The sequence below is a fragment of the Somniosus microcephalus genome, chromosome 21 (genome assembly GCF_052327205.1).
Source record: "Somniosus microcephalus isolate GS21.2 chromosome 21, FLI_Smic_1.0, whole genome shotgun sequence".
Classification (NCBI taxonomy): domain Eukaryota; kingdom Metazoa; phylum Chordata; class Chondrichthyes; order Squaliformes; family Somniosidae; genus Somniosus; species Somniosus microcephalus.
In genome coordinates this window covers 28869289-28895498 of record NC_141007.1, presented here as the reverse complement: position 1 = coordinate 28895498, position 26210 = coordinate 28869289, and the positions used below count along the sequence as shown (strand labels likewise).

At 49.9% G+C, this 26210-nt stretch overlaps 1 protein-coding gene across 4 annotated transcripts in view; it reads left to right on the top strand.

Annotated features, from left to right (window-relative positions):
• gas7b (growth arrest-specific 7b) overlaps positions 1 to 26210 on the top strand; it is a 463752-nt gene that overhangs the window by 328019 nt on the left and 109523 nt on the right. For all 4 annotated transcript variants that reach the window (XR_015073045.1, XM_085963375.1, XM_085963377.1 and 1 more), the window contains 2 exons: positions 5092 to 5169; positions 11129 to 11214. Coding sequence is in view for 3 of the 4 variants with exons in the window: in XM_085963375.1 (XP_085819501.1) it covers positions 5092 to 5169; positions 11129 to 11214 (164 nt within the window). In the remaining variant the exon portion in view is untranslated. The remainder of the gene's footprint in view (positions 1 to 5091; positions 5170 to 11128; positions 11215 to 26210) is intronic.

Here is a 26210-nt window from a genome sequence, read left to right as displayed (position 1 = left end):
GTCTGTGTATAATATAAGTATTAATGAGGGTTGCCAACTCTTCAGGATTGTCCTGGGATCTCTGGAAATTAAAGATTAATCTCCCGACCACTGCTGCGAGCAAAGTTGGGAAACATCATGCGATTTTTTTTCAATTTCAATTTCTTTGAACACTTTATTAGTTAATACAAAAAATATTGGATATTGTTTGACTGGGTGGAGCAGTTGGAGGCGGGAGGTCATGTGATGAATCCTCCAGGAATATGTCCAACCAGAGTTGGCAACCGGAGTATTAGCGAAGGACCAGTTTCACAACCGAGAAAATTCTTTACAATTTGTCGTGGCTCTTTTTATAGTTGTTCAGTAACCTAGGAAACTAGTCGCTACCTGTGTCCCATCATGTTGCCGTGGAAACCAGCCATAGTTGCGATGTGTAATCTGAATGCCAGTATTGCAGAAGCAAAGCAATATCGGTTCCTGTTTCACATGAAGGAAGCAACGCGCAGAATTTACTGACCCTTTTCACACTCGACCAGCTTGTACATGCACTGGTTTTGAACAGTGATCGTGCCAGGGATAGGAGTGAGGTCAGGTTTGAGTTGTCGAAAGAACTGAAAATATCCCGTCACATCCACCCTGCTGGGAAGGCAAAGAGAAACCATGATTATAGTTGCAGATTAGGTTGTTACCATGGAGACAGAGCCATGTAAACACGGGTGCATAAAGGCTCTGTGTCCACCTCTTAGCAAATGTCTGCCACTGAGCAATGTGATTTCCAGCCCTACACACGAAGTTGCATGCAAGGAATATAAAAGAAAGACCACCGAAAATCAACCGAGGAAATAACAAAGGACAAAAAAAAGGACGTTTCATGTGGGGGGGAACCAAAACAACAATGGCAGATGAAGGTGTAAAATAAACAGAAACTGAATGCAGTGAAGCAACATAAATGCAATAAATAGCTGCTCCAATAATATCTAACTCTGTCGAGGAATTATCTTTTCATCAGAGAATTTTTATCTTTTCATTAGAAACCGAGGGCCCAAATCCCTACCAGTGCGAGGGGGAGGTGGAGTGGAACTCCAATCCTATCCCAAATTGCAGGGATGGGGGTCACTGTCTTTTGGAAATTAGGACAAGGGGAATTCCAGCTTTTCCCCACCACTTTGTTTTGTGTTCATAGTGAAAAGACAGTCATAAGCAAAGCCCATTCCCTTATTCATGCTTTGTGTGAGGTAGTTTGCCCATGATTAACAAGTGACCTCAAATTGTGTTATTGGCCACCTGAAGATCACGTTCTCCTGAATCTTTCAGGACGTGGAAAACACCACACCATCAGATCAGTGTGAATAGGCCCTCCATTCCCTGAAGTACCTGACGTAAGAAAACTACTAGGCACTTGGTCTAAGCGTTAAACAAAGCTTTAATCAACTGTTTTACAACATGGAGGTCTAGTTGTGTCCTTCACTAGTTCCTGTTAAGAATGTCCTGCACAAGCTGGGCCCGTGCCCGAGTATTTATACTCTCCCTGGACAGCGCCACCCATAGGCCGCTCAGTATTAGTTCATAAGTCTTTCATGAATGACCTGATTCATGTCAGTACCTACTTTTTGTAAGAGGTGATGTCCACCCCAACCAGAAACAGGCCCAGCTCTTGCTCGAAGGAATTCAGCGCATCGGCGTCCACCGCACGAGACGGCGTTTGCAGGTCGAGTAGTATGGAGAAACAATACGTGACAACAAAACTGCATCAGTCCACAGGGGGTTAAAACATCCTTTTTGGAACACAGTTTAATTGGAGAGAGAATTTTTGGATGCAACGATCCTTCGTAGACCTTCATGAATGCTACCGGTTTTCCAGCCCATGAAGCTCGGATCACTAGCCAGAACTAAAGACGTGAGAGAATTCTCCCGTACTTGAGTAAATAATCCAAAGGGCTCTGAAGCGAGTTTGTTTGATCATTCTTGACTAACAGCATAATAACGTGAACCATTGCATAGGATTCTGATGAGCAGGTGTTTCCAAGTCATTCTGGTCTCGCATAGCTGCGGATACTTTGGCCATGTATAAATTAATAAGCACCTACAATAAAGCCCCTGAATCCTGAATGGTTCCCAGATTAAACTCCCTGGCCTGATTTCCACCGCCGATTGGGGGAAATTTTAACCTAAGCCAGCTGTCAGGAAACTGACTGGATCGGGTGCAGCGCTGGTTTTACGCCCGCCTGATTTTGCACTCTACTGAAGTCCATGGAGAGTAATATTGGGCGGGGTGTAAAAACTAACATTCCACCCGATCCCGTGGGATTCCCACCTGGCACGTTAGGTTATAATTATGCCCAGATAATTAGTCTCCAGGTCTCCATTTGGAAATTGGGTAAGGAAAGACAGCTCCCATTTTAATTCTAGTTATTTCAGAACTTTGCAAGATGAATAAACAAGTGCTAATCATTGCATTGCGAAGATCTATTTAAAAAAATTCAGTTTCATTAACTCAATTAGTGTTAATATGTCACAATTTTGCTACTGGGGATACCATGACACTGAATATATGTAGCATGGTTGAAAGGGCAACAGATGAATACACCAGCCCATTCTAATACATATTGGCATCAATTTGACCAATTAAAGAATGTAATTGGTATCAAAACTAACAGGTGTAAGCCTTGGATCCAAAGCCTCTCTATGCTGATTTTACCCTAGAATGAAGAATAGCAACACATTACAACATTTCTCTCCTGTTTACCTTGCTCAATGTTGAAACATGCCAGAATATTTATTTCCATCAAGCTAGTTTGGGAAAATAAGACTGAATTTTGTGAAAACTCACTGGTAATGTGCAAGTTTTGAGTTCACACTAATCTAGACAAGCAGCCTCACAGTAGTATTGCCGTACAAGGGGAGCATCCACAGAGTGAATACAAATTGAATGTCTGTAGCAAGGCCAATAGGCAGTGTAAACATTGGGTATATGGAACAGTGGAATATGATATATGTAGCTAGACAAACCCTGAGGCTGAAAGGTTTAGTCTCTGGTCTGTGAACTAGCTAATCTCAGTGAGGGTAGACGTGAGGACAATATATGACCCCTCAATCACCAGGCTAGGGAAAGGAAAAATCAACAGTCTTGATTGTTGTGCATCTGTGGAGATCAGGAAGGACATGAGTGTGATCCCCCTCAATTAGTGCCCTAAGAGGGCGCTAACGGGGTGCAAAGCAACTAGCGCCCGGGCGCGGCGATGTTTGCGCTGCTCGCGAAATTGACCAGACATTTTGCGGTGGCGCTAAACACTACCGCCACGATCTCCTGCACCCGCAGATCGTGACGTCAGTCGAGCGTGCAGTGCCCCGGTAGCACCCTGGACTGGATATTGAGTGGCGCCCCCTGCCTTTCTACCTGCCGCTAGCAATGACAGGTAGAGGGGAACGTTTTGCAGTCTGGAACGGACTGGGGGAGCGCTATTTAAAGGCGGCCGCTTCCTGCCTTTTTTTTGTCAGTGATATTTTTGCACCACATATTCAGAGAGAGAGAGACTTCTGGAGAGATTCAGTGCTGTGTGAAGGAGTTTTGGGTACTGAGCAACACTTTGCAAGTTCATTTTGATTTGACCTTCCTTGCATCGATTTAGAAGAGACTATGGGGCTGCACTCTCAGCTCTTTCCCTGGGTGTCTCTATTCTTTCCAGCAGATTTGATGTACAGGTCTCTCCAGGCTGAGATTCAAGGCTGCAATGAACAGGGTGTGGATGGAGAGCAAGATCGACCCTCCCCTTTAAGAACTGGCCGGCGCCAGTGTGTCTGTGTTCCATTGCTGACTGACATCACACGAGCTTCACCAGCGCTCTGAGATAGCGCCTTGCTCCTCGGCGTTAGCGCTTTAAGAGAGGTGTGTAGCGCCTGATTTAGCACTCCAATCACCTCCATGGGGCGATAGAAGCCAAGTTTGCAGTCGGAGGTGATAATTAGCGCCAGGCGCTAAACTTTGTGCCCAGCTGATAATTGCACCCCAAACGGGGAGATACCGAATTTCTCCCCCCTAATCCCATGAAGATTCCCAAGGTCTTTATTTGATAGAAATGTTCTTTGTCCAAAGATTAATTTATTGTAGATGATGGCCCAGAAATTAGGATCGGGGGCTTGCTGCGCATGCAAGCCCCCGATGTGCACTTACCCGGCGCACCGACAGCTGAAGCCTGGGACTGCTTGGAATTCCTGTCACTGGCCCGGTTCAGCTGTCGGCGCGCTGTGTTTGCCTGATCCAGCGGCGTAGTTAGTGCGATGTGCCGGCTGGGATCAGGTAAGCACTGGGCAGCCAATCAGGAGAGGGGAAACTTCATTCATGAGTTTGATAGTAAGAACTGTCAAACTCATGAAAACTACAGGTGCCCAAAACACTACTTAAACTTTAAATAAAATTTTAAAAAACATCCCAATAATTAAATGAACTATAAATAACTTTAAAAAAACTATTTTAAACAATTAATCAAATTTTTGAAAAAAATAATTTTTTAAGAAATCGGGTCTAAAAATAAACTTACCTTACTGTAAAGTCCTTAAGAACAATAAAGCTGTGGAAAAAAGTTATAATTTTAAATAATAGACCACTTACCTTAAAGAATCAAGTCCTTACGCCTCCTTTTTACATTTCTAAAAAGTTCAGGCCCTTACACACGGGCAAACCTGTCAAAAAGGAGGAAGTTCAACGCGTGCGCGCAGAGTCTTGTGCGCACGCGTTGGACCTCTGAACCCCTTGGAGGAAATGTCGGTTTCCCGCGCATGCGCTGTGTATGCTGAAATCCGGCACTTCCAACAGGCCCACACGTGAGTACCCCGTCCGTACTCACGCGTTGGGACCGGAATTACTGGCCCATTGTCCTACACACACTTGGACTTGTTTTATCTTCAGAAACTCTGCAGGTTTAGTTAGTCAAACAAGAGTGAGGCAACACTTTAAAATATCTGACTTCCATGTCAATCAAAATGTCACTTTTTCCAGTATTTTTCCATAATCTCTGATTCTCTTGTGCTGATCCCTTGTGCCAGTTTTGTATGAACTAATTTACACTTCACACCCTTTTTGTATACTGAAGTTCTTTTTTTCTTTTATTATAGAAACAACCTGGGAAAGACCAACTAGTGCTCCAGGGACCCCAAAGAGTCCAATATCACAGATGAATTCCTTGCCTACAGGTAATTAGGCTTTGAATAACTATTGACTGCTAAAACACACTGAAATGACCTTGAATTTTCTTTCACTTAAACATTTTCACACTTTTTGTAAAAGAGAAATGGAGCACTCTTAAAGAAAAACAAAAAATGCTGAAGAGACGCAACAGGTCAATGGGCCTCTATAGAGAGAAAAAAATGATATTTCAGGCAAGGTCTTTCTTCAAGACAGAAAAATGAAAGATAAGCATTTTAATAGAATGAGAAAAAGAAAGAAAGGAAACACAAACAAGCCTACAGACACCCAAGCACAGACAGGAGATCAATCGAGCTATCTTGTAATTCAGTGCAGTATTTGGAAAGTTCATATTGCGCCTAATTCATTGAAAATTAAACTAACAATTTTGGGGAGAGAAATAAAAGCAAATTCTCAATTTTGTTTGCCTAGTTGAAGTATGGTCACACATTCTTAACCCCCTGTTGTCTGACCCCATTTCTTAAGCATTTTCAATGTTGAGTATATAAAGATTGACCTTTTGTAGTTCTGGTAATCAATTGGCTGATAAATAGGCCTTTGGAACCAATTTTCAACCAATCGGACTGAATCAGGCCCAATTTTGTGATGGTGGTCTCTCCATGGGTCTGAAAGCCAATTTAAACTGGCATGTCTGTCACTGTATGTGGCATTGGAGACTATCTCAGATAACACCGGGACTGGTTGAAATTAAAATATGTTACTCTATCTACTGGGAGGGCGCCTTTGGCATAGTGCTAGCATTGCCGCCTCTGAGTCAGAAGGTGAAGGGTTCGAGCCCCACTCCAGCCCACCCCGGTGAGTGGAAACTGGAATATGGACTCTAAATACTCGGTTGACATCCATTGGGGAATTCACAACCGGATGGAGTGACCACTGGCTCAGTGGTGGTACGCCATCTCTGTCAGCCCTAAGTGGGGACCAGAGCGCCGGCGCTGAGCACTGTGTTGCGTCTGATTGGTGTGGGTAGGTGGGACTCTTTAGCCTTGGTTGAAGACCACCTCAGAGAAGGTACTGTGATAGAAACCGTGAGGAAGGCAACGGGAAACCCCCACCTCATCTCGGCCAAAGAATCTCATGTGAAACTTGAGTTAGGACCTGCAACAACGGACAATGGGACCCTAACTACTTTCACCTTTATGGCACCATCTTATCTGAGCACAAACGGCCTGACGGTGCCATAACTCATCCTACCACAGATATTCCTGTCAAAAGGTGACCTAGCTGCATCTGTAACACACCCGTCATTCTTTATAGTTATGATATTTGATTTTCTGATAACTGGCCTTTGGAAGCAATGCTTTAGTAGTAACCCAGAGGATGATTATTTGAATAATGTGGCAGAATTATTGGAGTTTTTAATTACATAGGATATGCGGCACAGAAACAGGCCATTCAGCCCAACCAGTCCATGCCGGCGTTTATGCTCCACTCGAGCCTCCTCCCGTCTTTCCTCATCTAAACCTATCAGCATAACCCTCTATTCCCTTCTCCCTCATGCTTGTCTAGCCTCCCCTTAAATGCATCTATACTATTCGCTTCAACCACTCCGTGGTAGCGAGTTCCACATTCTCACCACTCTTTGGGTAAAGAAGTTTTTTCTGAATTCCCTATTGGATTTCTTGGTGACTATCTTATATTGATGGCCTCTAGTTATGCTCTTCCCCACAAGTGGAAATATTCTCTTTGTATCCACTCTATCAAAACCTTTCATAATTTTAAAGACCTCTATTAGGTCACCCCTCAACCTTTTTTTCAAGAGAAAAGAGACCCAGCCTGTTCATCCTTTTCCTGATATGTACAGCCTCGCATTTCTGGTATCATCCTTGTAAATCTTCTCGGAATCCTCTCCAGTGCCTCTCTATCCTTTTTATAATATGGCGAGTTAATATAATACTGCAGAGTTAATATTGCACGAATACAGCTACTCCTGACTCCGAGTAACTTTAATACCATTATGTCAGTTTCATGCAGGCTGAAATTCCCAGAATCCTCCCTGCAGTTCAAGGATTGAAAGTCTTTAAAGAACATCTCAGAACATCCAGCTGCACAGAGATGTCCCCCAGTGATGAGCCCACTGCATGACATGGTACTAATCCATAGATTGGATTGTTGCTGAGTTAGCTGGCTTCAGCTGGAGCAATCTATATACTGCGGAATTGGCCCGAAGCACTACCACTTAGGGCAGGGAAGCTGGCTGCTCACAACATTGGAGATTTAACCGATCTGAGCTAATTTGCTAGATCCTCTGGTTTGAAGGGAGAAGTGACACTGCCCGCTGTCAGCTTTGAATTACATCTAATGTCATCGTAGAGCAGAGTGGAGACAGATGTATCGACCTGGAGGTGAAAAAACATCATTAGTTTTCCCATATATGATCACGATTCAAGTTTTAAATTTGTTTTTTCCCGAATTAGTCTATCAAAGGTGTCAGCCCATCTCTGAGTCAGCCTTGATGATGGAGACCAGAGCGCCAGTTGGTAGCATACTCACCTCTGAGTCAGAAAGTTGTGGGTTCAAGGCCCACTCCAGAGACTTGAGCACAAAAATCTAGGCTGAGACACTAGTGCAGTACTGAGGAAATGCTGTACTGTGGGAGGTGCCGTCTTTCGGATGAGACGTTACACCCAGGCGCCGTCTGTCCCCTCAAGTGGGCGTAAAAGATCCCACAGCACTATTTCGAAGAAAAGCAGGGGAGTTCTCCCTGGTGTCCTGGCCAATGTTTATCCCTCAGCCAATATCACTAAAACAGATTACCTGGTCATTATCACATTGTTATTTGCGGGAGATTGCTGAGTGCAAATTGGCTGCCGCGTTTCCTACATTACAACAGTGACTACACTCCAAAAAAGTACTTCATTGGCTATAAAGCGCCTTGTGACGTCCTGAGGTCGTGAATGGCACTATATAAATGCAAATTTTTCTTTTTGATATCTGATGGTAATTTTTCAGTGTTTTTTTTACTAAATGCTAAATCTTATGTTGAAATAACTAAGAATTTTCCCTAATCCAGCTTGTTGTACCTCGCCATCCTGACCTTGACTGCAGGTCCAATGGAATAACCACTATAGAGAGCTCATTGTCTCTCTGACTATCACGCGCTGCCCGAGAAGCAGGGCCAGGCTGCAGATTCCCAGCAATCCACAGTCTGTTCCGTTTCACTGCTCTGCTTCTTCAGTTTATTATGGAGACCTTTTTTGGCTCCATTTCAAACGTGACGTTTTATTTTCAGTTGAAGTCTGCTAGTTGTTGTTTCTGCTCTCCAGCTTCCCCAGTTGCTGGTGTGTTTGGATGTATACTCGGATGACTTTTTACTTGGAGTCAATACATAAGCCATCTCGTGCACTCCAGCAATTCGCCTTGCTCAGCTCAGCTCAGCTAAGGTTACAATTGGGGTTGCCATCTGATAACTTGTGACGTTTATTACAGAGACTTTTGGGTTTTTAGATGAATTTGAGCTCTCTGTTTTGCAATTTGAAATCCCATGGAAGAGATTTGAAACGCATGATTTCCCAGCCAACTGTCCAATCTTCTGGCCCAGCTCCTGCCCAATTCTGCAACAAATAAATCCATCAGGCCAACAAATAGCAGATCACTCCGTCAAAATGTCAGGTATTTCACTTCTTTTCACCCTCCCCCTCGTACTCCTTAAGGAATCTTGAATTAAGATACATAGGGGGGTGGATTTACAGCAAGTGTTGAAGACTTGCTTCTCAAGGCATTTTGTTTCCATAACACTGAGCATGTTACCTTCAGTTTGTCACTGCTGTCTCTATCTAATGTTTTTTTTAAAATGGGCCCGGAATTTGCGGTCGGGATATCGGTGAACTGGCAGTGTTCGTCCTCATTCCGCCTTTGAAACTGACCGCAACTTCGGGATTAGGCGCAGGTGGAAATCCTAAAGTTGCATTTGTCACTGACCGCTCCGAAATGGGCTGCAGTGTGTCCCCCCGCCCCCCCCCCTCCGCCTCTCTCTAATCACCCAAATCAGGGAAACTGACAAAAACTTCAGCTCTTCCGCAGTAAGTACCCTTTTTAATTCCCCACTAAAAGTTAGATCCAAAGAGATTAGGTGTAACTGGGGTTTTAACAACCTTTGTTTAGCAGTCAATATGCTAACGGCCTGAAAAGCTGATTTAAATTTTGTGTAGTGAAATTTGTTCATTTTAATTATAAAAAAAAAAAAAAAATTTTTAAAGAAATTTTAGAACATTAAAACATTTTTTTTTGAAGTTTGTTCTTTATTTCAGATTTGCCTTTTCCCCATGAGAGCCTCAAACTTTATTTTGCTCTCTAACATTTTAAAAAAAGTTAGAATTTTAAGAACTCACTCACTTCCTTGTTCGCTGTCTGTGAAAATTCTGCGTTTTGATTGGCTGCTTAAACAGCTTGGTGACATCACAGCAGCTCGCGCTAGGGGATCCCCACTAACCTCCATTGATTTGAATTGAATGCCGGAAAAGCCAAACTTCTCGACACAGAGATCGCGAGATCCTTGTGCGGAGCGTACTTCGGGGCCAGCTGCAAGCACCTTCGCTTCGCCGCTGACTGCAAATTCCGGGCCCACGTCTCATGGGTTCCAGGAGCTCATTTAAATTTACATAGCATATACAGCTTAGAAACCGCCCATTCGGCCCAACCCGTCCATGCCGGCATTTATGCTGCACTTGAGCCGCCTCCCAGCCTTCCTCAACTTCTCCAACTTAATTAGAATAATTTCAATATCTTGGTAGATTAAAATTCTCAATCATGTGACCTAAAGAGCAAATGCAGAATGTGTCTGGTCATCATCATCCGAAGATTCCTGAAGTGAAATCATTTTTAACCTCCTGTTCCTTGGATAGTGCCAATAACTTTAGTTGTTGCTGTACATTTAAATTATCCATTTGTAATGGTTATAAATGCAAGTCTTTCTTTTTAGCTTGCCATCTTCAGCACTTTGAAAAGATGATCTGGCATCGTGAAACGAATTATTTTCTAATCATAGGACTGAAATTAGCTTTAGAAGTTTAACTAAGTCATCAATATAAAATAGGTAACTTGGAAGATAGTTAAACTCTGCAGTCTGCCACTCCGGCTCCCGCTCCACGCTGGAGCCTGCTCGCCCTGGCTCCCGCTCCATAGCTGTCTTCTCGTAGTTTTCCCTTCTGCCTGACTCTAACAGTTACTGCCAGGCTAGGTGTCTGTCCATTTCCTTCTCTAAGAAGAACTGCACTTCTAATTTCTTCCTCGAGCTAAGTTGTCAGGGGCCTGGGCAGCTCAGATACCCACACTCTTAGCTGCGATTACTACATGGCAAGAGAGGACTTAAATAATAGAGCCTAAATAATATTTTAAAATGGGGGAACAAAGATACCCCAGCTCAAAGTCCGCAATGGTGGTCGCTGGGTTAACTTTGGAGTTGTCATTATGACTCACGGGTACTGTGCACAACTGACTAGTTCTTTCCTGTAGGGACCTGTTGGCAGGCTTGTGTGTTTGAAACTGTGATACCACGTAATGGATTGATGGAAGGCGGCTGAAGTCATAACTGGGATTTTCAGCCACGCCTTTTGTAGCAAAGCACAAATTTATAGTTTTCAGCAAATTATATTTCCTTTTAATTGTTGCCTACGTCGGCCAGAACATACAGCTTCCTCCACCTCCAGCAGAACATCCAAGTCTGTCGGAGATTGTGCCGCCTGCAGAGGTGCCCATGGAAACCATCCCGTCTGCTGGGTCTTGGACCCACTGGCACCATCTTTGCCATGCTACAGCGGAAAATTGCACTAAAGGAAATGCTTTATTGGGTTTGATGCGCAATATCTCAGACCAAGAACGGGAAGTGATCAGTGTCTTGAAAGTAGTGGATTCGCTCAAAAAAATTGCAGAAAGATACTTATTGTTGGACTGCATTGAAGATCAGACCAGTGTCTTTTATAATGCCGCTGCTTTGTGTTTGTATTACAGTGAATGGCTTTCACTCATCGGGGAGTTTGTCGCACCATTCAGAGACCTCGCACGTGGCCTTGAGAAAGACCAGCAGTGATCCACAGGTATGTGTTGTGTATGTACCTTTAAGAGAATAACTGATTCTATACTGCAGTACCGGCAGTGACCACCCCTGTATATAAAGCCATAGCAGGCTTCTGTACTTCAGTCTTAAGTTACCCTCTGTTCAGTAAATACCTGTTATTATTGTTCTCCTGCAGTCCGTGTATTATTGATACTCGGACACTACACTGGCGACGAGCAGGTTCGAACTCGCCTGCAGTACTGCATCACCTCACGAGGATCTTTCCCTGAGAAGAAGCAGCTTGGAGGTCAAAGTCAGAGCAACGGGCGTCGACCGCGGGCAACCGCCCAAGGATCCATCGGAGTTCGGAGAGTTGCAGGAGAGGCTGTGGAGAGCTGGGCTTGGCTCCCCAGTCAAGGTGTTCCAGCAAATCGTGCTGGTAGCAGGTAGTGCGCTGACCCTTCCAGACTGCGGCGGGCTCGAGCTCGGTCGAGCGGCTCTGCAAAGGGGCCGTGCAGCATCGTCGGGAGGAAAAGAGAGAGAGAGAGGGTGGAGCGCACAGGGCGCGGTTGGTGCTCAAGAACCAGGCAGCGTACCGAAAATAAAACAAGGGGAAGGAAAAGTGAGACGCGCCGAAGCCGCGGGTCGCCGCCATTACCCTGCAGAACGCTAGGAGCAGCGTGGCAGCAAGGGGAAGAAGGAAAAGCGCGGGAGGCGCCATTTTATTCCATTGGGGAAGAAGGAAAAACGCGGGAGGCGCCATTTTAATCCATTGGTGAAGAAGAAAAAGCGCGGGAGGCGCCATTTTAAATCACCCAAGATGCCGAAAAGTGGCAGTATCACTGCTTTCGACAACGAGGTAGAAGACTGGACCACGTATGTGGAAAGAATTGAAGTGTACTGCAAGGCAAATGAGGTGGCCGATGGAAAGAAGGCGTCAGTATTATTAAATTTGATGGGCGCGAGAACGTACGGCCTATTGTGGAATTTAATTACCCCAGCTAAACCAATGGAGAAAAGTTTTGAGGAGATTGTTAATATCTTACAGGAACACCTAAACCCTACACCGCTGCTGATAGCAGAAAGATTCAAATTCCATAAAAGAAACCAGCACAAAGATGAGAGCAATGCTGACTATCTTACGGAACTACGCAAGTTATCGAAGCACTGCCAGTTCGGAGCAGGACTGGCAGACACCTTAAGGGATAAGTTTGTCTGCGGGCTCCAGAGTGAAGGAACCCAGAAACGACTACTTTCGGAAAAGGACCTGACGCTAGAACAGGCTTTCAGCGTGGCAGTATCCTACGAAGCAGCAGCACGGGGAGCTGCGGAAATACAACAGAAACCACAAGAATATAGCGCTAACAAAATGGCGTATGGAGCAGAAAAGTGCTATCGCTGCGGCAGAACAACCCATGATCAGAAGGACTGCTGGTTTAAGGACAAAGTATGCAGGCAATGTGGGAAAATGGGACACATAGCAAGAGTCTGCAGGTCGGGAAAGAAAACCAACACTACAAGAACTACTAAGGAAAAGTACAAGAAAGTAAAGAAATTGACAGACAGTAGTTCGGAAGATCAGGAGAGTGATAAGGACTCTGGGAGCAGGAGACTTAAGTTCACAGAAATCACAGAAACCCCACAGTGCAGATAGAGGCCATTTCGGCCCATCGAGCCTGCACCGACACATATCCCACCCGATCCCTGTAACCCCTACACCAACACATATCCCACCCTATCCCCGTAACCCCACGTATTTAATCCCCCTAACACTAAGGGTCAATTTATCATAGCCAATCAACCTAACCCGCACATCTTTGGACTGTGGGAGGAAACCGGAGCACCCGGAGGAAACCCACGCAAACACGGGGAGAATGTGCAAACTCCACACAGACAGTCACCCGAGGCCGGATTCGAACCCGGGTCCCTGGCGCTGTGAGGCAACAGTGCTAACCACTATGCCACCGTGATGCCAGTTGTCTAAAGTTACACAACGTGATCGCAAAGGAGGATCACCGAACCATTTGGGTCACCCTCATGATAGCAGGGTCCCCAGTAAAGATGGAATTGGACACAGGATCAGCCCTAACTGTCATGAATCGACGAGACTATGAGCGGCTATTCTCACACATACCCTTGAAGGACACGTCCATTGTATTGAAGACATACACGGGGCAAAAAGTCTACCCCAGAGGAAAAATAAGGGTGCCAGTTGAATACAACGGCAAGGAAACACAGAAACTGTATCTATATATATTACAAGATGGAGGACCACCATTATTGGGACGTGAATGGATCCGAAAAATACAATTGGATTGGCATTCCATTCAGGCGCTAACTGTGACTGACAAAAAGGATGATGACGTCACAACTGGACGACTGTCAAAAATTCTAACTGACACGAAAGAGGTGTTCCAACAAGGAATTGGGACTCTAAAAGGAGTAACGGCAACGATGAAAATCGAAGATAACGCAAACCCAAAATTTTTTTAAGACCAGTACCTTACGCCATCCGCCCAGCCGTTGAAGCAGAGCTGGAGCGTTCGGGTGTGCTGTCCAAGGTGGACTGGAGCGAGTGGGCCATACCCATCGTTCCTGTAATGAAGAAATCATTGAGCCTGGGGAGCCGAAGAAGGTTCGCATCTGTGGGGACTTCAAGGTAACTGTGAACCCAGTCCTGCACACAGTACAATATCCACTTCCACGGATAGAAGATATTTTCGCCTCACTATCTGGAGGGAAACGCTTTACAAAGATTGATCTGGCCCAAGCATATCTACAAATGGAGGTGGAAGAAACGTCTAGGAAATACCTCACGATAAACACACACAAAGGCCTTTACCAGTACAATCAACTGGTATTCGGGGTAGCATCAGCCCCGGCTATTTGGCAGAGGGTGATGGAACAAGTCCTGCAAGGGATCCCGGGGACCCAGTGTTATTTGGACGACATCCTGGTTACGGGCGAAAATGACAGTGAACACCTTGCCAACCTGGAGCAGGTGCTCACTAGATTACAGGAATATGGGCTACGAGCCAACCGCCCCAAATGCGAGTTTTTCAGGAGACAAATCTCGTATTGTGGCCACATGATTGATGAGGAAGGGTTGCATAAGTCGCCGGACAAGATTGAGGCTGTAGTCAAGGCTCCACTGGAAAATGTGTCGCAACTGAGGTCGTTCCTCGGGTTGGTGAACTACTACCATAAGTTCTTGCCGAATTTATCTACAATTCTGCACCCACTGAACGCCCTGCTGCAAACTGGAGTAACATGGAAATGGAGTGATGAGTGTAAGCGTGCCTTTCAGAAATATAAATGCCGAATCACTTCAAAAGAAGTATTGGCCCACTACAATCCAACACTAGCGATTCGGTTAGCATGTGATGCGTCTCCCTACGGCATCGGAGCGGTGCTGTCACACAAATTCCTTGACGGTTCAGAGAGGCCAGTAGCCTTTGCGTCGCGCTCGTTAACCTCAGCCGAGCGTAACTACACCCAGATTGACAGGGAGGCCCTCAGCCTGGTGTGGGGGGTGAAGAAGTTCAATCACTATCTGCACGGGCAGAAATTCACCCTACTGACTGATCATCAGCCCCTGGTCTCCATTTTTAACCCAAAGAAGGGCGTTCCGGTGATGACGGCGCAACGGCTGCAAAGATGGTCACTTTTTCGAGGGGCACATCAGTACAACATAGAGTACAAGGGTACGAAACAGCACGGAAACGCTGATGGGCTGTCGCGCCTATCGTTGCTACGGTAGAGGAAGCACCTGCAGTGGACCCTGTTGAGATATTCCATGCGACCATAGTCGAATGTCTACCTGTTACAAACTCAAGTATAGAGAAGGAAACCCGAAATGACCCGACACACACTCGGGTCTATGATTTGACGGTGAAGGGATGGCCAGCACATGGCAACTCACTGTTGCCAGCATTCTCGCCAAGGAGAGAACAGCTGTCAGTGTGCCGGGGGACCTTGATGTGTGGATCCTGAGTGGTAATTCCACCCAAGTTGAGAGAAAGAGTGCTCAATGAGCTTCATGAGGGTCATCTGGTGAGGGGTGAAAATGAAGAGCCTAGCCAGGGCGTTTGTGTGGTGGCCAGGAATCGATAAAGAAATCGAAGATATGACCAAGAGATGCACAGGATGCCAGAAAGTCCAAAACGCTCCACCACAGGCCCCGCTACATCCATGGGAGTGGCCCTCATTTCCATGGCAACGGGTACACATTGATTTTGCTGGTCCATTTATGGACTCAATGTTCCTAATCGCTGTGGACGCCCATTCGAAATGGCCAGAGGTCATCAAAATGTCCTCCACCACCACGGAGAAAACTATTGCAGTCCTACGGACCATCTTCGCCAGGAATGGCTTGCCAGAACAGATTTGCTCCGACAATGGGCCACAGTTTGTGTCCGAGGATTTCCGGAGGTTTCTGAGGAATAATGGGGTGAAACATTACACATCTGCCCCATATCATCCAGCCACAAATGGATTGGCTGAGAGGTTTGTTCAGACCTTTAAAAAGGCAATAAAGGCAATGTATAATGACGACATACCACTACAACACAAGGTGGATAATTTCTTGTTTGCTTACCGGAATGCGACACATGCAGTCACCAACCAAACTCCAGCCATAATGTTCTTCAACCGAAGGCTAAGATGTCGCCTGGATTTGCTCAAACCAAACATAAGACGAGATGTTGAGGATAAGCAATTCCAGCACATAAATGAGAAGCCAACCAGGAGCTTCAAGATAGGGCAACCAGTCTTGGCCCGTGACTACCGAACAGAAAAATGGCAGCCAGGAACGATATGCACACAGCAGCGACCACTAATGTACACAGTTGGAGAGAGCATCGTGAGACGCCATGCTGACCAGATTCTAGAGTCACAGGAACAAGCCAAACACATACCACGAGCAGGTGCACCTGGTAATCAACCCGAAGTACAGATTGCGTCTACCTCAGAAGCAGTGGTATTGGAAGCTGACGAACCAACCAATGACAATGAGCCAGAATCAACTCCGCCGCAAGAACAGGATACTCGAGAAAGGCGCTATCCAGTCAGGATCAGGAAGCCTCCTCAAAGACTGAACTTATAAATGATTATTTCAGTTGATGTATATAGTACAGAGAAAATTGTAATTGGTTATTATTTAGTTGTTAAATGAATGTTATGTACTGTTTATCTAAAAGGGGAGGAATTGTTGTGTATGTGCCTTTTAAGAGAAGAACTGATTCTATACTGCAGTACCGGCAGTGACCACCCCTGTATATAAAGCCACAGCAGGCTTCTGTACTTCAGTCTTAAGTTAGTACCTCATTCACAGCATTGCTGGCTGTGCAGCAGCAAGCAGAGGGAGCAGCCAGACGTGGAGAGTGGACTAAAGTGGTGGTCCCCTGACCAGGAAGAGGAGGATATCGATAGACCACCACCACCTCCACCATCATCACAGCAACTGAGGTGCCTGGAGAGAGAGGACAGAGGAGGAGAAGGAGAAGGGAGGCCAGCAACAACACCAACCAGGGGAGAGGCCTTTCCATTACTGCCTCCCCAAATTGGCCTCCACTTCAGGAGAGGGGAGAGAAACAACCAACAACCACCAACTGTTTGGAAGGAGGGAAGAACAACATCATCTTTCAGGTGGGTGTTATTTGGTGCACTCTCCAAAAGACTTTGTATTTTAGGTGGGGGGAGAAAAGAAGAAACAAGGCCGGATCATCAAGGGGTGGCTGTGTGTGTGTGTGTGTGTGTGTGTGTGTGTGTGTGTGTGTGTGTGTGTGTGTGGCTCTTGTTAAAAACTAGGCCACACACACCACTAATAAGCACCCCTTCAATTGCCTGACCTGGGACAGTTGGAGCTGCCTAGGTGAAGTCCAATGACATCGTTAAGACCTGGTGTGGGACTGAGCCTGGGGCATCTCCAGCTTTCCCAGGTGAAGACATCTTCTCCCCCTGCCAGAAGACCACCTTCAAAGACTTCAAATTCCCATCGGAGAGTGCATCCCTGCCAACACCCACCCACCATCCTGAGTGGCAACCCTGCCCTTGCGGTCTCCCTCCTTCCCACCCCCCCTCTCTCTCTCTTTGTCTCTCTCTGCCTGTTTCTCTGAGGCACCTCAATTTCATCTCTTTTTATTAATTGCCTATTGAGCAGAGGGGAGAAGGCCCCTCTCCCAATTTCAGTCAGTAAGGGGAGAGGTGTGCCTTCATTTTAAACAGCTCCCTCTGCTCAATAGAGGACCAAAAAATACCTGAGGCCATTAACACCTTCAGGCCTGTGACTTGGGGTGAGTGTAGCCCTTATAAAAACACCCCATAATGGCGACTGCATCTTCGCCGGTGGCGGGGCCAGCCAAGACTTATGCGGGAGTGGCAGCCACAGCTGCTCCCGCTGCTTCTGCTGCCCCGTCACCTTTTAAACTTATGACAAAAAAGCTTGGGGTGAAGAGCTACACTCACCCCACTATGACCATTGAGCCCTGCGTTAAAGCCATGGCTGGGGTTGTCGGCCCCTCGGCCATCGTCACGGCCTCAAAGGCTGTGTTTTTCCTGGGGTCGGAGCGGGCGGTGTCCCTGGCCGTCGCCAAGGGGCTCACCGTAGGCGGGACTTTCCTGCCGGCGGATCCTCTCGAGGCCACCGCGCAGAGGATCGTCATCTCTAACGTCCTGCCCTATGTTCCTGGTGAGCTCCTCCTCCCCCATTTGTGCCAACTTGGGGAGGTGAGGTCGGGGATTACGCCCATCCCACTCGGCTTCCGGGAAACCAGCCTTCGCCACGTCTTCTCCTTACGGCGCCAGCTGTTTATTCAGCTGGCGCGGGAGGAGGACACCGACGGGGCGTTCGTCGTCCACCACGAGGGGACCGCCTATCGCATCTTCTGGACGTCGGACAGTGTGCAGTGCCACGCCTGTAAGGAGGTGGGACACATCCGGAAAAACTGCCCTGCCTCCAAGGCCGCCGGATCATCTCGTGCGGCCAAGGCTGGCGCCGCCGCTCCTCCCCCCGGATCTGCCCGCGCGTTGGGAACATCTGATGCGCGGTCGACGTCGGGGGCCGATGCCACCAAGGCCTCCGGCGGGGGGGGGAGCGCATCCGGCCGGAAAGAAGGCGCGGCGGAAAAATAAACACCTTAGGGCGGGTCCCCCCCCCCCCCCGGTGGATGGCCAGCCCTTGCCCCTTACACCCGCGCTCCTTGCGGAGTTAATCGGGGCAGACGTGAGTGGGAGGGGCCTCGTGCCCGAGCCTCTGGCCGCAACCGCCGCAGCGGTAACGCCAATACCTGCGGCCGGGCTCGGGCCCGGGGAACCCGACAAGCCTGCTCCGCCGGAGGGAGCAGAGGAGGAGGCCTCTGCAGACATGGAGGTCTCCCTCGCTCCCTCCGTGCTAAAAGGAAGGCGCGACCCCCTGGAAGAGGAGGAGGACCGGGAGGAGGAAGGTCCCTCCGAGTAGGGGGAGTCATCGCCCGCCGCGGGTACTGTTGTGTCTGTGTGTTGATAGAGACACTGAAGACAGGAGTTGGTTCGATAGGTGTTTACTAAACAAAGTCTGGAGGGGAACTAACGGATACAACACACTACTCAGGCTTATATAGCCCGAGTGGCCATTACCGGCATTACAGTGCACATGGGGCTCTTAAAGGCACATACACTACAGGTACTGCGCCCCCCCCCCCCAGCTGTCGTCATCACCAGCGATCGGCAGGGGTCGCCTGTCCCTTGGGAGGCTGAGGCAGATGTGTCTGTCCGGCACGTGACTCCCGGGGATGGGGACGAGACCCTGCCCGTGGGGGGGGGGTCGCGGAACAACCCGCAGCTATTGACATTTTATCGGTGCCGTTACCCCTCGCCGGGTCGGGCGGCCTGGGGTCTGGGTCGGGCGAGCTCGAGGAAAATGAACTCGCCCAAAGCGACCCGGACATCTCCCAGGGGCTGCTCGTCCCAGTGGAGGTTTTAATTGAAAACACCCCATCCGCTGGGTCGGAGGCTGGTGGCGGGTAGGAGGATGGCCCCCTGGCTGCGTCTCTGGTGCCGGACGTACTGGAGGAGCTGGGAATTGTTCTCCCCCGGTTTCTCCGGTCGTTCTGGCGTCTGGGGCGGGGGGGGACTCCGAACCGCCGCCGTCTTCTGGCCCAGCGCCCCTAGAGGAGCCCAGGGAGGAATCCTCTGCCGCCGATCCTGGGGGTGGGATCCGGGCGGAGGCAGGGCCGGCTGGTGCGGCCGAGCCGTTCGCTGTGCACTGCGCGACGGACGGGTCGGCCGCTGGTGACGACCCCCTGGAGGAGGATGGGGACTCGGTGATGGGCACGGAGGACGATTTGGACTCCACCGTCCACGAGGCGCTGGATGACCTCGTGCCCCTCGCCGAGTCTCTCCTCATTCCCGTAAGGGAACTCCGGGACTTTATGGCCACGTGCCGGGGTCGGCAAAATAAGATCCGGCTGGCCCTCAACAGATGGTCAGAGCTGGCGCTGCTCATCGTGTCTGTCCGCGCCGCCGTTAAAATCACGGGCGCGGACGAGGGCATGGACCCGCTCGTGCTGCGTCGACTCAGAACGTTTCTCACTGGGCTGCTGAGGAAGTGGCGGCTGACCAGCGGCTGCGCTCCCTCCCCCTGTTAGGTGTAGGTAGAGGTTGCACTATGCTTCTGACATGAAGATAGCCATAGCCAGCCTCAACATCAACGGCAGCAGGGAGGCGCGCCGCAGATTCAACAACTTCTCGGTCCTTCGGGATGGGAAGTATGCGGTGTGTTTCCTGCAAGAAACCCACACCGTCCCGGGAGACGAAGCCACATGCCTCCTGGAGTGGCAAGGAGGGGTTAGCATGAGTCACCTCTCCAACAATTCTAGCGGGGTGGCTATCTTGCTGGCCCCGCATTTTCAGCCGGAGATCTTGGGGGTCAAGGAGCACGTGCCGGGCCGCTTGCTCCAGGTCACTGTTCGCCTGGGGGGCGTGCCGCTCCATCTAGTGAACGTGTACGCCCCTCAGACTGGTGCGCAGCAAGTGCGCTTCTTCGAAGAAGTGTCCGCTCTTCTGGGCTCCGTCGACGCGAGCGAGTGCGTCATCCTCGGGGGGGATTTTAACTGCACCCTCGAGGCGAGGGATCGTTCGGGTCCCCCGCAAAGCCCGGCGGCGATGGCGAAGTTGAGGGACCTGGTCGGGTCCTTCGACTTGGTGGACGTCTGGCGAAATCTCCACCCCGACTCCAGCGCCTTCACTAGTGTGAGGTCTGGGGGAGGAAGGTCCAGAATCGACCGCCTTTACATTTCCCGGGCGTATGTCTCTTGCGTTCCGGCGGCTTCCATGCAGCCGGGGCCGTGCACGGACCACCACCTGGTGTGGACGTAGCTCACTCCGCTGCGTGCGCGGGGGGGTCCGCGTACTGGCATTTTAACAACCTGCTGCTGGAGGACGCGCGGTTCCGGGATTCGTTTCGTCGGTTCTGGGCCGACTGGAGAAGGAAGCGGGGGTGCTTCCCCTCCTTGAGGCTATGGTGGGACGTGGGCAAGGCTCACGTCCGTCTCTTCTGTCAGGAGTACGCGAAGGGGTCAACCAAGAGGCGGGAGGCCCGGGTCGGGCGGTTGGAGAAGGAGGTGCTCGACCTGGAGTCCCGTCTCGGTCAGGTCGTCGAGGACCCGGCCCTGCGGAAGGTGTACGAAGAGAAGAAGGGCGCGCTGAAGGACCTGCAGCTCGTCGGGTCCCGAGGCGCATACGTGAGGTCGCGGATCCAGCTCCTGCGGGACTTGGACCGCGGCTCCCCCTTCTTCTACTCGCTGGAAAAAAGACGGGGGGTCCGTAAGCAGCTCTTGGGGCTGCTGGCCGACGACGGATCACTGGTCTCGGATCCGGAGGGAATCAGCGTGGAGACCCGTGCCTATTACAGGGCTCTGTTCTCTCCGGATCTGTCCAGCGAGGATGCGCGCAGAATTTTGTGGGAGGACCTGCCGAAGGTCAGCCCGGAGGGCGCCGAAAAATTGGACACTCCGCTAAGCCTGGCGGAGCTGACCGGCGCTCTCCGCCAGCTCTCTAGGGGAAAGTCCCCGGGACTGGACGGGCTGACCGTGGAGTGCCACAGGGCGTTCTGGGATGTCTTGGGGGGCGGCTACGCGCGGGTCCTGGGGGAAAGTTTGGCGACCGGGGAGATGTCCCTCTCTTGGCGCAGGGCGGTCATTGTCCTGCTGCCTAAGGAGGCGGAGATCGCCCTTCTTAAGAACTGGCGCCCGGTCTCCCTCCTCAGCACGGACTATAAAATCTTTGCCAGGGCCATGTCTGCTCGCCTTGGCACCGTGCTGGCCCACATGATCCACCCCGACCAGTCCTACACGGTCCCGGGCCGGACCATCCACGATAACATCCATCTGGTCCGGGACCTGGTCCACCACTCCCAGAGGGCTGGTCTGTCGGTCGCCTTCCTTTCCCTGGATCAGGAGAAGGCGTTCGACAGGGTGGATCACGAGTATCTCTTCGGGACTCTGCGCGCATTCGGGTTCGGGACGCATTTCGTCGCCCGGATCCGACTTCTGTACGCCGCCGTGGAGTGTCTGATTAAAGTTAACGGGTCCTTGACGGCGCCCCTTCGCTTCGGGAGGGGGGTGCGTCAGGAATGCCCCATGTCTGGTCAGTTATACGCCATTTGCGTGGAGCCTTTCCTGCGCCTCTTGCGGAAGAGGTTGACGGGACTGGCTCTGCAAGGGCCGGGCGTGGAGGTGGTCCTCTCGGCTTACGCCGATGACGTGCTCGTCACAGTTACGGATCCCGCTGACTTGCGGAGGATGCGGGAATGCCAGCAGATTTACTCGGACGCATCCTCCGCCAAGATCAACTGGGAGAAATGTTCCGGACTCCTGGTGGGTCAGTGGCGGGTGGACTCCCTGCCAGAGGAGTTCAGGCCTTTCGCCTGGAGCACCACTCACCACCTCTATTTGGGAGTCTACCTTAGCCCTGCCGAGGACACCTGGCCGGCGAACTGGCACGAGCTGGAGGCCAAAGCCACCGCTCGCCTAGGACGCTGGACAGGACTGCTCCGAGTGTTGTCCTACAGGGGTCGAGCGCTGGTCATAAACCAGCTGGTGGCCGTCATGTTGTGGTACCGGTTGGTCACTTTGATCCCTCCCCCTGCGTTTGTCGCCAAGATGCAGAAGAAGCTCATCGACTTCTTCTGGGACAAAAGGAAGCACTGGGTCTCTGCCGTGGTTTTGTGTCTTCCGCTTAGGGAGGGCGGTCAGGCGCAGGTGTGCCTTCGCACCCAAGCTGCGACTTTCCGTCTTCAGACGCTGCAGAAATACCTGTACGTCGAGAATCCTCCGAGATGGTGTGCGCTGGCGACGTTTTTCTTCCGCCAGCTGCACGGCCTCAATTATGACACGCAGCTCCTGTTCGCGAAAGTGGGCGGCAGGCGTGCCGGCCTGCGGGAGCTGCCTGTCTACTACCAGGAACTGCTATGGGTTTGAAACTATGTCGCTTCCAGGCGGAGCTCTCCCCCGTCAGGAGCGGCGGCTCTCCTTCGGGAGCCGCTGCTCAGGAATCCGCACCTCCACGAATGCGGGTTCGGGCGGCTGGCGGAGGGCAGGGCTGTGCTTGGCAAGGTGACCAGAGTCGGGGACCTGCTCGATGGCGGAGGAGTGGGCAGGATGGCGCCAGAGGAGCTGGCGCGGCGCCTGTCCTGGGCCAACGTCCGGCTCGCGGTCGAAGCCATCGAATCGGTGAAAGCGGCACTGGGCCCCGACTCCACTAGGTGTATCGAGGTGGCTCAAGCGCGTGGGGCGATCCCGTCCGAGCTTACCCCCGGTCGGACGGAATTCCTCATCGGCGCCCGGCCCTGAAACTCCCCTCGGGAACCGGCGCCTCACAACTTGAGCCGTCTCGAGGAAATACCCTCCGTGCCTTTTCATTCCGCGCAGAGGGTTTTCCTGTACAGGCTGCTCCTGCACACTCTCCACTTTGCCATCTTCGTCTACCGTCCGTGTAGTGTATGTGCCTTTAAGAGCCCCAGGTGTGCTGTAATGCCGGTAATTGCCACTCGGGCTATATAAGCCTGTATATTGTGTATATCCGTTAGAACCCCCCCCCCCCCAGACTTTGCTTAGTAAACACCTATGAACCAACTCCTGTCTTCAGTGTCTTTATCAACACACGGACACTACAGTGGCGACGAAGTGGAAACGGACTTACCTGCAATTCGGCAGCACCTCAAGGACATCGATTCCTCGGGCGTCTAGAAGACTCAAGGAAGTGAGAGAAGCTGTGGTTTCACCAGCTGGCCAAGCTGGTGGCAGGTACTGCGCTAATCCTTCCTGGGCGTCAGGCTGGGGCTCCAGCAGCTGGCTCTACAGCTGAGACGGGCAGCGAAATCGGAGGCAAGCAGTAACTGACTGGGAGGGAGCACTCGGGAGACGGCCGGCGCGGCAAGCAGGTCAGCGTTCAGACCTGGAGAGAAACTCCGGCGGGAACGAGTCTCCAACAGTAAATAATTTTTTTTTTAAAAGAACGGAAACCGCAGTAAACAGCGTTGTCATCGGCAGCAGCGGCGGGAAAGCGCGGGAAGCGCCATATCATTGCTGCAGAAAAGGAAAAAAAGCGCGGGAAGCGCCATATCTTTTCTGAAATGCCTAAGTCTGGCAATATTGATGCTTTTGATAGCGAAATAGAGGATTGGACCACATACGTGGAAAGAGTAGAGGTATATTGCACTGCAAATGGAATAGAAGATGAAAAAAAAGCTTCAGTACTTCTGAACTTAATGGGCGCAAAGGCATACGGGCTGTTACGAAATTTAATCACTCCAGCCAAACCAAAGGACAAGAATTTTAAAGAAATTGTTGATACCCTGCAGGGAAGCACTCAGCCTGGTATGGGGAGTGAAGAAATTCAACCATTACCTACACGGACAAAAATTTACCTTGTTGACTGACCATCAACCCCTCATCTCCATATTCAACCCTAAAAAAGGTGTTCCCATTATGACAGCGCAAAGGCTACAGAGGTGGTCCCTTTTTCTAGGGGCACACCAATACAACATAGAATACAAAGGATCAAAACAGCATGGGAATGCTGACGGTTTATCGCGCCTACCGTTGCCAACGGTAGAAGAGGCACCTACAGTAGACCCAGTAGAGATGTTCCACTCTACCATAGTGGAATGTCTACCAGTAACAAATTCTGCCATTGAAAGGGAGACGAGAAATGACCCAACTCTCTCACGGGTCTACGATTTAACAGTGAAGGGATGGCCAGCACACGGCGAACCACTGTTGCCAGCATTCTCGCAAAGAAGAGAACAGCTGTCAGTGTGCCGAGGAACCTTGATGTGTGGATCCAGAGTGGTAATTCCACCCAAACTCCAGGATAAAGTGCTAAAGGAGCTTCATGAGGGGCATCTGGGTGGAGTGAAAATGAAGAACCTAGCTAGGGCGTTTGTATGGTGGCCAGGTATCGATGGAGACATCGAAGAAATGACCAAGAGCTGCCTAGGATGCCAGAAGGTCCAAAACGCTCCACCACAAGCCCCTCTACATCCATGGGAGTGGCCCTCATCTCCCTGGCAAAGGGTGCACATCGACTTTGCTGGTCCATTTATGGACTCAATGTTCTTAATCGCGGTTGATGCACACTCCAAGTGGCCAGAGGTAATAAAGATGTCCTCCACCACCATGGAAAAAACCATCACAGTATTAAGGACCATATTTGCCAGGAATGGGCTGCCGGAACAGATCTGTTCTGATAATGGACCGCAATTTGTGTCCGAAGTATTCAGAAAGTTCTTAAAAAACAATGGGGTTAAGCACTACATGTCCGCCCCATACCATCCCGCCACCAATGGATTGGCTGAAAGGTTTGTCCAGACCTTCAAGAAGGTCATAAAGGCCATGGGTAATGAAGACATAAAACTTCAGCACAAGGTGGATAACTTCTTATTCGCATACAGGAATGCAACACATATGGTTACCAACCAAACTCCTGCCATGATGTTCTTCAATAGAAACCTAAGATGCCGGCTGGATTTGGTCAAACCCAACATCAGAAGGGATGTGGAGAACCGGCAGTTTCAAGGCATGAATGAAAGGCCAACTAGAACCTTCCAGATAGGTCAACAAGTTTTGGCCCGGGACAACCTACCGAGAAATGGCAGCCTGGAACTATCTGCACACGACTAGGACTGCTGATGTATACCGTGGACGTCGGAGAAAGCATAATAAGGCGCCATGCTGACCAAATCATAGTCATCCGAAAAGGGACAACCTACACCACAACTCTATACATCTAACGATGAAGTGGAGATACCCATATCTACCTCCGATCCGGTGATACTGGAACCCGATGAACCCGACGCTGGCATTCAAGCCGAATCAGCCTTGCCAGAAGAACCTACTACACCACCAGAAACTACTACACCCCCGAGGCGTTATCCGGACCGAGTCAGGAAGCCTCCTGAGAGACTGACTTATAATTAATTAACTACAGCAATGTGTATATTATTTTGCTTATAACATGTAATTAATAATTACTTAAAATATGATGTACTGGTTAGCTAAAAGGGGAGGAATTGTAGTGTATGTGCCTTTTAAGAGCCCCAGGTGTGCTGTAATGCTGGAAATTGCCACTCTGACTATATAAGCCTGTATATTGTGTATATCCGTTAGAACCCCCCCCCAGACTTTGCTTAGTAAACACCTATGAACCAACTCATGTCTTCAGTGTCTTTATCAACACACGGACACTACAGTCCGGACACGCCTTGGCGTGGCGTCTTGCCGACTGGCGGTGGCAGAGGTCCCCAATGGAGGGCTCTCTACGCGGGAGTCCTCCCTTGTTCCATCGGGGACTTGGCCTGGAGGGTGTTGCATGGAGCGGTCCCGTGCAATAAGGTTTTAAGTAGGTTCACTGATTCCCAGGCCGCCTGCATTTTTTGCGGCCTGGAGGAGTCCGTGTTTCACGTTTATATGGAGTGTGAGAGGTTGCAGCCCCTCTTTCACTACTTGAAGGGGCTGCTCCTCGATTTTTTGGTTGCACTTCAGTCCCACGCTCTTGATC